The sequence below is a fragment of the Dipodomys merriami genome, unplaced genomic scaffold, assembly GCF_024711535.1.
Source record: "Dipodomys merriami isolate MVZ:Mamm:240054 unplaced genomic scaffold, mDipMer1.0.p SCAF_2, whole genome shotgun sequence".
NCBI lineage: Eukaryota > Metazoa > Chordata > Mammalia > Rodentia > Heteromyidae > Dipodomys > Dipodomys merriami.
The window spans coordinates 75,050,881-75,065,193 of NW_027203381.1; the positions used below are offsets into that span (position 1 = coordinate 75,050,881).

The 14,313-nt window shown below is 40.1% G+C and overlaps 1 protein-coding gene across 2 annotated transcripts in view; it reads left to right on the forward strand.

Moving 5' to 3' along the window:
- The window catches only part of Igsf11 (immunoglobulin superfamily member 11), a 115,565-nt gene that overhangs the window by 97,650 nt on the left and 3,602 nt on the right, over positions 1–14,313 (forward strand). For both annotated transcript variants that reach the window (XM_070030166.1, XM_070030165.1), the window contains exons 3-6: positions 231–438; positions 3,416–3,571; positions 12,077–12,199; positions 13,322–13,472. In XM_070030166.1, the coding sequence (XP_069886267.1) occupies positions 231–438; positions 3,416–3,571; positions 12,077–12,199; positions 13,322–13,472 (638 nt within the window). The remainder of the gene's footprint in view (positions 1–230; positions 439–3,415; positions 3,572–12,076; positions 12,200–13,321; positions 13,473–14,313) is intronic.

Consider the following 14,313-nt stretch of genomic DNA (forward strand, 5'->3'; position numbering starts at 1 on the left):
ACTGTTTATGAATTGATAGCATTTCTATGTTCTGATGAATTATATAAGGAAAATATGTTCTCTTAAAGATACCTGTTGGATAGGTGCAATAACAAAATGCTGGGGACAACTGTTAGAAATATATTTTCCTAACATTTCATGCAGGAATATTTGGTTTGCCTACTGGCTAGTTATATATCTGGGAGAAAGGACACAACAAACAGTTTATTAATTTTGTGTTTTTTTTGTAGGTCATTCTGTATCAGGGTGGACAGATGTTTGACGGTGCCCCCCGGTTCCATGGTAGGGTAGGATTTACGGGCACCATGCCAGCCACCAACGTCTCTATCTTCATTAACAACACTCAGCTCTCAGATACAGGCACCTACCAGTGTTTAGTCAACAACCTTCCTGACCGAGGGGGGAGGAACATTGGAGTCACTGGCCTCACAGTGCTAGGTGAGTGATGAAACTGCCCAGCCTCTTAGACCACTTAGGAATCTGCTGTCTGATGTGTTTGCTTTTGCCTTTCCTTCTATACCCTCAATGTGGTTGTGCTCCTTTCCTGACCTCAGACTCTACTCCTTCTCTACATCTCTGTGTTTTCTATACAGGCTTCCCACCGATTTCTTAATTTCAGGTGGTCTGACCTATTTCATCGTGTTTTCTGATGGTACAAATTACTTGGTACAAATTACTATCAGAAATGAACCTCTATTTTTTCGGGGGGGGGTCTGGTCGTGGGGCCTAAACTCTGGGCCTGGGCGCTGTCCCTCAGCTCTTCAGCTCAAGGCTAGCTCTACCACTTGAGCCACAGCGCCACTTCTGACTTTCTTCTTTTCTGCTTATGTGGTGCTGAGGAATCGAACCCAGGGCCTCATGCATGCAAGGCAAGTGCTCTACCACTGAGCCACCTTCCCAGCCCTGAACTTCTATTTTTTTAAAGAATATTTCAGTGGATATTTTACTTTTATTTTAAAATTAATATGCATTTATAACATGAGGAGGCTTCATTGTGATATTTATATATATCATGCAGAGTACATTTTGAACAAATAATCTCTTCCACCGTATTGCTTTTCATATACATGCCATATTATATTATGTGTTCATTCATTGGCTGATTCCACGTCATAAACCAAGCATTAATAAACATGAATATGCAGAACCTCTATTTTTTTAAGCTTTTACAGGACAGATGCTTTTGTTGACAACAAATTAAGTCATGATAATTTTGAGTGCAAAACAGTGGTTTCAGCATATAGTATTTCCTCTGAAACAGAGTACAGTCCCACCAATTCAGATTGGACCTGTTGTCCTGAGTATTGTAGTGTGTGTGTGTGTGTGTGTGTGTGTGTGTGTGTGTGTGTGTGTGTGTGTGTGTGTGTGTGTGTGTGTGTGTGTGTGTGTGTACATGTGTATTATTCTTGGGTTTGAACTTAGGGCCTGGGTGCTGTCCATGAGGTTTTTTATACAAGGCAAGTATTCTACCACTTGTGACACAGCTCTTTTCTGCTGGTTAATTGGAGATAAGAGTCTCACAGAGTTTTCTACCTGGGCTGGATTCGAGTTGTGATCCTTAGATCTTGCCCTTTTGAGTAGCTAGGATTACAGGCATGAGCCACAGGTGCTCAGCCTGTCCTAAGTAATTTTAATAATTTCTTCATCTTATTATCACAGCTATCCTTGCTTGAATAATAAAGATTATATCTTCATACCAAGGACCAAATAGATTTAGAGCCTTAGGTCATAAGACAATGAATAGTACGTTAAAATTTTACTCTCGGCTGAGCGCCAGTGGCTCATGCCTGTAATCCTAGCTACTCAGGAGACTGAGATCTGAGGGTCACAGTTCAAAGCCAGCCTGGGTAGGAAAGTCCATGAGACTCTTATCTCCAATAAACCACTAGAAAACCAGAAATGGCGCTGTGGCTCAAGCAGTAGAGCACTCGCCTTGAGCTGAAGAGCACAGGGATAGCACCTAAGCCCAGAGTTCAAGCCCCACGACCGACAAAAAAAAATTTTTTTTCTCTCATACTCAAACTAGCACTCTTTCCCTCAAGCTGTGCTGTTGAGATTCTGTCATACTAAATACTCTAAACATACTAGATTCTTTAGCTCTCCTGTCTTCTTTCCAAGTGGATACTTGAGGTAGGCCGAGGTGGCCATGCTCACTTCATTTAGGACAAAGTACATTGTGACTCCATCCTACTCATGTCTCAGAACCTGGCTCTGTAGTCCTTTGTAAACTCACCCTTTTTCTACTTTCATTGTGTAGTTACTTGAGGTTATTGATGGTGGGGATTCTTGCCCTTTTCCCCTCATGGTTAAGGGCATGCTCTAATCCCGGGTGGAATTAAATCTCATTCTTATACCTGTAAGTTGGGTAATGGGCTTCCCAGGTGATTTGTTTATTTTTTTAACTTTTAAGGAAAAAAAGCCTTCGTGTTTTAGTTGGTACTACCTCCAATGAATTATTTTGGGTTTTCCTTCAGAGCAGCGTCCTTGTCACAGATGTGAATCCAAGGCGGTACACTCTACCACAGCTCTGAGGGTTTGCTGAGATTCTCACTTCCCTTACCTTTCCTAAACAGACCTTTTCATGATTCCCTCTTCCCTCCCCCCATCTTCTTCCTCACTGCTCTATATAACCTGCATGCCTTTCACATTCGTCTATTTATTTATGAAATAGTGAACACATTCACTGAAAAGTCATTACAATGAAAAAATATATCATTATTTGTCCTTATACTCTTGGTGTCTATATTTCCCGGCATGAGTCCTCTAGCCACAGGCTTCATTTAAAAAAAAATCCTTGTTTTTTTGCTAGTACAAATCACCACTTTCTTCCTTATTGTTTCTTTATTTTTTCTTACCCTTTGTGTTCTTTTTATCTTAATGATTACAAATATCAACTGTTTTATTACCAGTTTTCCTTTAATTTGAGCCCTACTCTAACTCCCCACCACAAAGCAGAATTTGGCATAAAGTATTTTGTCTGGTTTTGTTTGTAAAGTAACTAATCCCCTTGCCCAGGTGGTCTCAGTCAGAGGACAGTTGGTAGGGTGTGTTGATAGGGTAGGAAGTTGAGTTTGCCACTGAGAGGGGCTTTCCAGCAGTGTTTTTGATGGTGATCCATTGAAGTGAGCAGAGTGAAGCAGAGTCAAACCAACACCATGAGATACTTTGAGGTATGAAAAGGTGCAGCTCGTCACAAATTTGTCCCTTGTCTGATGAAATTGCAGGCCCTGTCCTGAAACCAAGTCTTGTTAATTAGCGCACGACTACCTTCTAGCTTTGCCTGGAGATTTTCTCCTGGTGTGTAATCAAGGAACAGTGTTTCCTGAGGATCCCCAGTACTGAATGGTAATGTTTTCCTCGTCAGCCCTTGGCTCATAGTAACCATGTACCCCTTTGCTTACTCTGCCTATTCTAGTTCCCCCTTCTGCCCCACACTGCCAAATCCAAGGATCCCAGGATATCGGCAGCGATGTCATCCTCCTGTGTAGCTCAGAGGAAGGCATTCCTCGGCCGACTTACCTCTGGGAGAAGTTGGATAACACACTCAAGCTACCTCCAACAGCCACTCAGGGTAGGTACAGTGCCCCTTAACCCATTTCATTCCTTTTCATGGAAAGTTCTGAGATTTTCATGGTCATGAACTTTCATATATTTTGAAAAATACCTCTGTCTTTTTTTCTAGATATTTTTGTGTGTCTAGCACAACGGTTTCTTTCCCTTTTGCGTGTTGACTTTTCTATACACAGGGGAAGTTCTGTTCCATCACAATGGATATTTAAGGACCAGGAGACCCAAGGATTGGTCACCCAAGACAGGATAAAGATGGAGATACACAAGTATCATGGTTCTTACAAGCAAACCCCTAGTATTTGGATATTTAAAGGGAAACATCCTTGAAAATTTGAGAAAGTTTTATGAAATAAAATGAGGAAAAATGATAGGATCCTATTATTTTTTCTGTTTTAATTTATCAGTAATGAATGTTATATCATCTCTGTTATAGAAAATGTACCTTTTAGCATTCTTAGGGCAGAGTCACAAATCTTAATTTAAATATAAAGCTCTCACAATTATAAGCCTAACTATTCAGGAGACTGAGGACCAGAGGATTGTAGTTTGAAGCCAGCCTGGGCAGCAAGTCCACAAGACTCCATCTCTAAAGTAACCAACAACAACAAGAATACAACCAGAGAAAAGCCAGGCTTAGTTGTAGTAGAGTATCAAAAATGAGTAAACAAGCCAACTGAGCACTAGGCCTGAGTTCTAGTAGCCAATACCAGCAATAAACGACAGCCTCAAATCAGACGCACACACACACGCACACGCACACACACACGGATGTGCATGTGTAAAACATACACACACAGAGCATAGAGTTCGCAGTTAAGGGGGAGGCCCCAAACAGCCTTCCTTACTTGTTCTTAACTATGAATCCTGTTGAGAACTTCTGCCTGCAGTCTGACTGCCATGGCAAGGGAAAAAGTCCTCCGCTGTCAGCTGATGTTAGTTTCCTTAAGACTCCCAGGTTGGGATTAGCGGTAGAGTGCTTGCCTAGCATGCATGAAGCCTTGGGTTCCATTCCTTAGTACCACATACACAGAAAAAGCAGGAAGTGGTGCTGTGGCCCAAGTTGTAGAGTGCTAGCCTTAAGCAAAAGAAGTTCAGGAACAGTGTCCAGACCCTGAGTTAAAAGCCCCAGGACTGGCAAACAAAAAACAAAACAAACAAAAGCCCCCCAAAACCCAAAGGAATACTGATTGACCTTCTTGTCCTCTCTTAATTCACATAGCCCCAAATTCATTATTTAAAACACAATAATGTTTAGGTTACTCTGATAATGATAATGAGTACTACAATATTGTGAAACACTGATTGTTTATAGCTGAAAGTTTCAGCCATATTATGGTGTGTGTGTGTGTGTGTGTGTGTGTGTGTGTGTGTGTGTGTGTGTGTGTGTGTGTGTGTACTAATTAATCTTACCATTGTAAGATACTTAAAATGGCTCTGTCTTAAATTGCTGAAAACGATGTTCAAATCCTAGATTTTCCGGTATGTTTCTTAACTATTGACTGACTTCTCAAACTGATGTTAGTTTTTGTAAAATAAAAGGGCCAACAATGTCATCTTCAAGGGCCTCTGTGGCAGCATTATTCCATGCCTATGTTGTGCAATTTTTGTGGAATATTGGATGCATTTTTGGAATTACAAATGGACATTGACAATGGCTATTTGTAGTAAGTTGAGAAATACTCCTAGAAAGAACCCTCTGTCTCTTGGTTTCTGGCAGGTGTGTGTCTATCAAATAACTCGGTATATTGTCTTTGCAACTTGAGTATTCTTGGTACTTTATGTACAAAAATGAACTTGAATGCCCAAAATAAAAACTTTCACCTTTTATAATTTGAACTTTGGATTTATCATCAGAATTACATTGGATAAAGATTATTTATTGTAAAAATAAACATTATTAGAGTCAGATTTTAATTTGTGTACTCAGGATATGATAATATTTCTGCTGTATTCTGGTGAAAAGCAACTAGAATCTGATAATGAGGAAATGTCAGGCAAACAGTTATGAAGGGACCTCTGTGGTTTGGCTGTAGTTTGCCTGTGTCCTTCAGAGGTCAGTGTGTTGGAGGCCTGGTCCCCTCTGTCCTCACTCTGATGGTGGTGGGCCCTTTAAGAGATAGGGCTCAGTAGGAGATCCTTAGATTAATTCAAGGTGTGTCCTTCAAAGAGATTTAGGAAGGTTTTGTGGAACCCCTGAGGTCTCACGAGAGTGAGTAGTTATAAGGCCCCAGAATTGTTTAGTAGTGAAATCTCTTGTTCCCATTTGTCCCGCCCAGCCACTTGGGGCTGCTGGATCTGGGATTTTCCTCCAGTTCCGCAAGGCTCAGAAAACCTGCCTAGTGTACATAGAGTGTCATTTGCCCATTCCCTGAGGTTGCCCATGCACTGAGGTTGCGGCTGAGAGAACAGCTCTCCCTGGCTTTCTAACAGGGTATCATGTGATACCCCAGGGTAATGTATTGCAAAGCAGACTAGAGCAGAGCCTGGACTGTTCCAGCCAGTCCCTTCCTCCTTAACTCAAGATGCTGCCTTCCCCGCATATTCTACAGTTACTCTGGAGAGATACCAGCGAGAAAGCAGAAGGCAGCATTCCTAGATCAGCCCAAGGCCACCTAGAGAACTATCTTGCAAGAGCATAACAAGAAGATAAAAATTTTAAACCAAGGAAAGGGCTTCGTTTCTGGTCTTGTTTTTAAAAACACCACCATCTCTCCTCTGCGCCGATTGCTGTCCTCACCTATTATTGTGTTTTAACTTTTCTGTGACATCATTTTATTTCTGAAAGCTGCTTTTGGCTCTTGTGACCTCACGCATTATTTTTCTCAGGGAGTTTAAGAGCGTGACATGTTGTAGTGGCTTTCATATAACTTGAGTATCATGTTTCCTGTATGCCGGTCCTCGTGTTTGTTGTGGCTAGCTCCCTTTCCCTGCAACCCTTTCCTCCTCCAGCTCTCCACCTGCACAGCAGCCCTGAGTCTGTGGACTGTGCTTCTGCCAACAGCCCCAGGGAAGACTCATTAGATACTAGATACAGCGGTGATTACTGATACATGAGCAAGTTGGTGGAATTCTCTCCCTATCACTGATGGAGTGGCCTGTTCTAGGTCCCGGCTGTAAACAGTGGGCTCTGTCTCTTCCCATCCACATGCACTGTACACTTAAGTCTCCATCTGAGACCTAAATCCAGCTTTGGCTTTTTGCCTTCTCCTCTTCCTCTCTGGCTCCTTTGGGGTACCCCTCATCTTTGTTAGACAATATATTTGAAATAATCACTGAGTATACTTTATCTTACTTTTGTAATTAGAAAGTATTGCATATGAGCTTAGGCCAACCTGAAGTCAGTTTCAGCCAGATTTAGCAGATTTTTATGATTCAAAGATATTTATGATCATTAAAACTTAGCCATTACAGAAGTAAAGTTGGAAAAGTCTAGTAATCAGAATGCGGGTTAAGGAACTAAGTAACTGATGTCATATGGGTTATTTCTTGGTAGCAGAAAAGACCGATTTTACATACTTCTGAAAAATCCCTACTGCAGAATAGATATGTGAACAGTGTGTTTTATCCTCTTTTGTCTGTTCTTTTTTTAAATTTTTTATGTAAATGCTGTCTTGAAACCTGATGGTGCTGCTGCCTCCTATACCACCACCATCACTTCCTCCTCCTCCTCCTCTTCTTCCTCCTCCTGTTCTTCTCCTTCCTCCTCCTCCTCCCCTTCCTCCACTTCTTCTTCGAAAGTGGTTCATTTTAGTATAAAAAAGTTCAAGTAGGGATAAGTAAAAGAAGAGAACATTTCCTATGAGAAGGAGAAAAACATTTCCTATTTCCCATATAGGAAATGGGAGTTCAGACACCTTAATAACCTGATTCTTTCAATGTAAGACTATATTAAGGATTATTTCATATAAATAAAAATTATCTTGAGTTCTTTGCAAATACTTTAATAGAAATTTAAAGAAAAATGAAGAATAATGCTGTAGAATATATGGACATGAAATTTGAAATTGATGAAAATACATGAATTGGCAAACACAATATCTGTTTCAATGGCAAAACCAAAATCAGGGCATGCAGACAAAGTATTTTTATAATTGAATAAAGGAATGGAGCTAACAGAAATAGCATGTACATGGAAGGTGAAGTGTCACTGTTAAGTTTAAGCTGGGCACCAGTGGCTGTTAAGGAAGATGAAACCTGGGCGATTGACGTTCAGAGCCAGCCAAGGCAGAAAGTTCCTTAAGACTCCATCTCCAGTTAACAAGAAAAATACTGACTGGAGGCATGGCTCAAGTGGAAGAGCACTAGCTTTGGGCAAGGAGGCAAAGAGGAGTGTGCGGCTCTGAGTTTGAGCCTCAGTACCAGCACATACACACATAGCTTTAATCAGTGGCAGAGCAGCTTGTCCTCATGTGTTTAATTTTTAAATTTTTAAATTTTACTGTTCAGTTTTCCCTCTCCCCAGCCTGTACAGATCATTTCCAACATGTTATCTGTTGCATTGCTCCCCCCTTTGTCCTTTGTCTCACCATTTTGTTGTTCCTCTTCCCTTCCCTCATTCAGATAAATGCATATAAAATACCCAGGGTACCAAAATCAAATACAGTGACAACAGGGGATAAATCACAGGGGAAAAAAGAAAAAAAATACAAAAGAAACAAGAAATCACATAGCACATGAAGAACGACAACAACAAAGAAAAACTTCTTGGAGTTCATTTCACTTAGCATCATCTTATATGACCATATGTACACAGCTGTTGAGCTATTCTGCTCATCTGCTAGGATAACCTTAAACATATATTGATTCTTACAAATGAGGGAAACCATGGGATCTATGTTTCTTTGGGTCTGGCTTACTTCAATGAATATGATGTTTTTTAACAGAATATTGAGACTAAATAGAAATGATTTACTATTTGTTTTTATTACATAAATTTTATCAATTTATTATTAAAATATATAAATTTATTAAAAGTATATATTTTTTAAAATATATAAATAATGAAAATACATAATTCAATTTTGTAATTACTATATATGGGAAATTTGGGGTTATAAGAAAACTTGTAAAAATTTGGACAGATGTTTTCATATGGCTCAGAAAAATACATAAATTTGTTAAGAAATCTCGGGAGGAAATTCCCCCATAGAAATGTCACTAGAAACTGTACTGATCTCATTAGCATACATCATCCTACTTGGTCTTCAGTGCCCCCTGATGTCCAGGCACGTTTTGAGAACAGAAGAGGAAGCTAAGGCAGCCATGGAGATCCAGCACATCTGAGTTCTGCCTGGCTGGAAGGAGGCTGTGCAGTTCTTGACCACATGATTTTCACTAGCACTCTGGATGAGGTAGCCAGAAGTAGAGCTCTGGAACCCAGGAAAAAGACAGAACTGGAAATGTACACTCAGGCTTGTTTCTCTCTAACGCTGATGTAGGCTGGATATGTGGTTGTGGAGGATACAAGGCTGCAGTGAACTAAACAGTGGGTTTGTTGTCTTTTGAACTTTCCAAAGCTGTGTGCTTTGAAACGGCAAACAGCCTTGTGTCCATCTCTGAAAACATCTCTGTTTAGTTTCTGGTTAATCCTGTCTTATCAGTATGGCTGTCTCCTTCCCTGATTAGCTCTGAGCCAGCTCTGCACTATAGAATGTCAACATCACTTAATCACACATTCTTGCAGTTCATTGTGTCTACGTCAAGAAACTAAGGGAAGACAGTGGTTTCAACTTTTAAAAATAACTTTCTAAAGCAGTCACCTTTTTGTTCACCTTTTTGTTCAAACATCATGCCCAAATGCTGCTTAGAGCAACTATTGTAAAATTTTCCAAATAGTCGCTTTGGAAATGTTAACAAAAATTGTTGGTTTGTTATGAGCAGATCAAATTGCTAGTTTCAGAGTTTCAGGAGAAAGGGGCACATGGAACTGTAGCTTGGTTGCCCAGCGTTTATGCTTTTCTTGCATGATGAGTGTTGAAGAGGGAGTTAGCAGACAGTTTGTTCCTGATTCCAACCACACTGGAAGATGGCATGGTGAGAATGCCTGTCATAGAATGATAGAGTTTTAAATACTTTTCTGGAAAGCTAGGTGTGTGATTATGAGCTGAATTCTTGTACAGAGCTGATTTTATAAAGCGCTGCTACCTATGTGTCTCTGTGATCTTAGACAAATCACATGGCTGTCCATAGGGAGGATAGCACCTAAGCATGTGGTGACCATGAAATGAGACATATTAAAGACTTAGTACAGTGTACATGGTACTAGGAAGAAGGTAGCACTTTTATTGGTGGATCGATCATTTATTGAGTGCCTTTCAGTGTGCTGGCGTGGTGCTTGCCAGAATTTCAGAAGACAAAAGTGCCAGGGGGACAGAAGGGGATCTCTAGAAGTGAGATGTGAGAAGTCAGATAGAACACAGAGGAAAGGAGCAGGCTGCCTGAAGTCTGCGGCAGCACCCAGAGAGTTCACCGAACCCCATCTTCCAGCCTTCTTAACATAGAGAGCTCTCAAGATTTTCTGGATTTTTGGGGGGAGGGGAGGGTTGTTGGCTTTTGGTTTTAAAGAAAAGGAAATAATACATTAAGGACAAACTGAGAAACCACTAAATATTATTGACTTTGTATGTATCATATCATCCAAATATCCAGGATTATCAAGCATTGTGCCCTGTCATCCATTTGAAAAATAAACCTGTATTGTATGGATTTGATTTTTTTAAAAAGGCAAAAATGGAGTGCCTCCTTTTCCTGCCCAATATGTCAAAGAGAATTCAAGTATGTATGTGATGATTTGGAGTCATTCCTCATGACTGTCTGGTGTACTATGTTAGAGGTTTAAGGACAACTTGACAGCACTGGCGTTATGAGGATCACCCTGTGAATTCCTTCTGATACATGGTCCAGTGTGGGGCAGTGGTTCTTTCCTGTTCCATGCTCTATTGATTTTGTAGACTCTCATTAGACCTCCCCTAGTACCTGTAGTAATCTAGCCTTGTCTGGCATGTAACCCATTTACTGGAAATGCTTGCCTTCTTCTCTGGTGAAGATCTGTGCTGTTCATCATTGTATCACAGTTCTCAGTATTCCCCAGCCCAAGTATATTAGTAAATGAAGAAATTGATAAAGGTAGGCGGGCTGTGAACATCTGCTTCTATGATTGAGATAAGAATGCCAGTAGCCTGCAGACACCAGATAGCTAAATCTTAGTTTATATAAACATAATTTGACCCCAGGGCCGAGGAGCTCCCAGTGGGGCCTCAGGCGCGTTTGGACTTTGTGCCAGAACTTCTTTCTTAGCTGTTAGGAAGTTTTTCCGCTTACTATTTTGCAGTAATTTTGATTAGTTTAGGAGACAGAATGCATTATGTTTTCTGCCAAAGGGCAAGAAAGTAAAGACTAGAACTTAGAAGCTGAGACAGACATCCATCCAATACTAATTTCTAATGACTGTCTGTGTAATCTTATTTTCCAACTACTTATTTCCCAATCTTTTTGTGGTCCAAAGAGATTAATAATAAAGATACCTAAAAGGGTCATTTAGATAAAGTTCAGATAACACGTATAAGATAATATATATAAAAGTTTTCCTAGTGCCTGGCACATCTTCATGACTGTTTGATTTTTATCATTACAGGAATAATATAAACTGTGATGGTATTGATGAGTTACTAAGATGCAAACTGGCTAGGTAATTCTCAGACCTCTTGATGTGGGGAGAAACACTGTCTGACAGCCCTGGGCCCTAACTGCTTTTCCTCAGCCTCCAACACTGTGTCAGATCAAGGCTAGCCTGTCCCCAGAATAATAGAGCTTCTTGGAGCTGCAAATGCAGTCTCACTCCTGCAAGACATGGGATGCCTTTACTGAAAGACTGGCTCGAAGACTGCCCACGTGCTTAGGAGTAATACTGTGAAACTGTCTGAGACCCTTCCTACGCAGTCTCCCTTCTTCCCCTCCCCCTCACAGATGTCAGACTTGCACAGAAGTCTGAGGCTCTCCGTGCCTTCTCCAGCTTCTTTCCCAATTTTTTATTGCTTTATCCCTCAGTAAACCTGACAGTTACCCTAGTCTATTGGAACTATCATAATTGTTACTGTCACAGTTATAGCATAGACAGAACAGATGGTTTCTCCATCTATAAAGTGAGGATTGTTATGGATGCTCACTTGGTCTTTATGTAATCACAGCTACTCATAATTAAAGTGTGGTGTCCTGATCATACATTCTCTAGAACAAGCTTAGCCAGTCTCATTTAGGCTCTTACATGCTGGTCTGCATGTTGAACTTTGAGATAGTCCTTATTTTGGACAAGGCCTCAATAGTTCCAGGTCCGAACATGTTGTAATGATTTTAGTCTTTATTTAGGAACCAAAAATTTCTTCCCACCTCCATTGAAAAAATGAGGAAAATTGATAACTGTACCTTGTATCGATTGTTGCAGTCTTTGGATTGCTTTGTTTCTTATTTATCCACTTAATCAGATCCTTACTTATTATTTTTGTGACAGACCAGGTGCAGGGAACAGTCACCATCCGGAACATTAGCACTTTGTCTTCAGGTTTGTACCAGTGTGTGGCCTCTAATGCCATTGGAACCAGCACCTGTCTTTTGGATCTTCAGGTCATTTCCCGTAAGTACAGTTGCACATTGAGGTGCAAAACTTGTTAAACCTTAATTGTTGTGAAGTTATCAGAATATTACATAGAAACAAATTTGGTTTTAATCATTGTTAAATGTATATAAATATCAAAAGTATACTTTCCTTTTTTTGTCCTAGTACTGGGGATTGAACTCAGGTCTTTACACTCTATCTAGTTCATAGCTAGAGCCATAATACTTCCATCCTTAAGTATACTTTCTAAACCTCAGCAGTATTATAACCTTCATGACAAAATATCTCTCCTTAAGACCATTAGATTCAAACCAGTTCTTATTTCATAGTGCTGTAAACATTATGATGTCTGTATTGATCTTATAGCTATGGCAAGACCTTGGGTATTTCCTAATCCCTTATGTTTGCCTAATTAGCAGTTATCTGGTTTTGAAAGCAGCATTTGTCAATAGTTGAGAATTCTAGGCTGCTTAGTTCTGGTTGCAAAAGGGAATTATGCTATCTAAATGAATCTCAGGAAATGGAAACATGGGTTTTTTTGGTTGTTGTTGTTGGTAATGTTTGTTTTTGCTTTGGGAATGGGGCCAAGAAAGGGAGGAAGGAAGGGTGAACAAATGCAGTCATATTATTCAGTATATACTAAGTGGAAAATTACCTATGTAACTTGCGGTCAGGGATGGGAGGGAAGACTGGGGGAAAGCAAAGGAAGGAGTGACTTTGTCCAAAAAAATAAATGTGCTCATTGTACCTGACTTATGAAAATGACAGCCCCTTTGTAGAATACCTTAATAAGAATAAAATTATATACTTTTCAAAAAAAGGGATTGATGTAGCTGGGATGGGGCCAGAAAGTATTTGACTAGGTCCCAGAGTGCACGGGGGCCTTCAGGCAGGGTGGATGGGTACTGGCCTCTCCTGTCCTGCTCTAGCTGTGCTCTCCGTAAGCTGTGTAGGTTGTTAAATGGGCCAGTCATGCAGCAGATAATGAGAGCCTCCCTAGCTACTGAGAGAAGTAGAATGCTCATTAGGTTTAACCAGTGTGGTCTTAGACAGACTAGGACATTTGTAGCAAGCTTACATATATTTATACAGTTGTATAGGTATATACTGTTTTTCTTTCTCATTAAATTTATCTCACAGCCCATCCCAGAAGCATTGGACTAATAGCTGGAGCCGTTGGCACTGGTGCCGTTGTTATCATTATTTGCATTGCACTAATACTGGGAGCATTCTTTTACTGGAGAAGCAAAAACAAAGAGGAGGAGGAAGAAGAAATTCCTAATGAAATAAGGTTTGTATGTCCTAATCTGTTCTGCATAGCTACTATGTATGTCTCTTCATCTGGGCAGTCAAGATTTCTATGCTAATCATACAACTGTGATGTCTATGGGCATTAGAGTGACCAACTGATATTTTCCCTTACATTTTATCACTTTTCCTTATAACAATATTCACCTATATTCATTAAGAGTTCTCCTACTCCTTCACATCTCTACTATGTTCAATGATTGCTACAATAGATACATTAGTTTAAAATATTCATTTAACATTGGCCTTTCTGATATATAGTAGCATCAAGACAAAAAAAATGTACCAGTTCCTATACATAGATAGGCACAGCATATATCTTAATGTGAATGAGTGTTTTAGGCTCTTTTTCAGTACTTTAACAAAATACTTGAGGCAGGCTACTTTATTTTCAAAATAGTTTTATTCTGACTCATAGTTCTGGAAAGGTCAGGTCTAGGAATGTATGTTATTTTTGCATAGTAGTGACGAAAATCTGAGAGAACGTCTTATAGGAAATAAGATTTCTTTTGGTTCATGGTTTTAGAGGGTTTTGGTCGGTGTTTGGTTGGCTCCATGTATTTGAATGGAACATCATGCCAGCTTGAGTATGTGGTACAGGAGAGTGCTTTGCCTCATGGTGGACAGGAAGTATACCAGAAGGCAACTAGTACTACTTTCCTGGTGACCTACTTCCTTCAGTTAGGTACCACTGCCTAAAATTTCCAGAATCTTCCTAAAGAGTACTAGTATCCTGAAACACATTAGTCTGTGGGAAGATGTTTCATAGCCATAAGAAGGGGCCCCATCTGTTGGCAACCTTGCTAACAGCAGCCTCAAGCAGC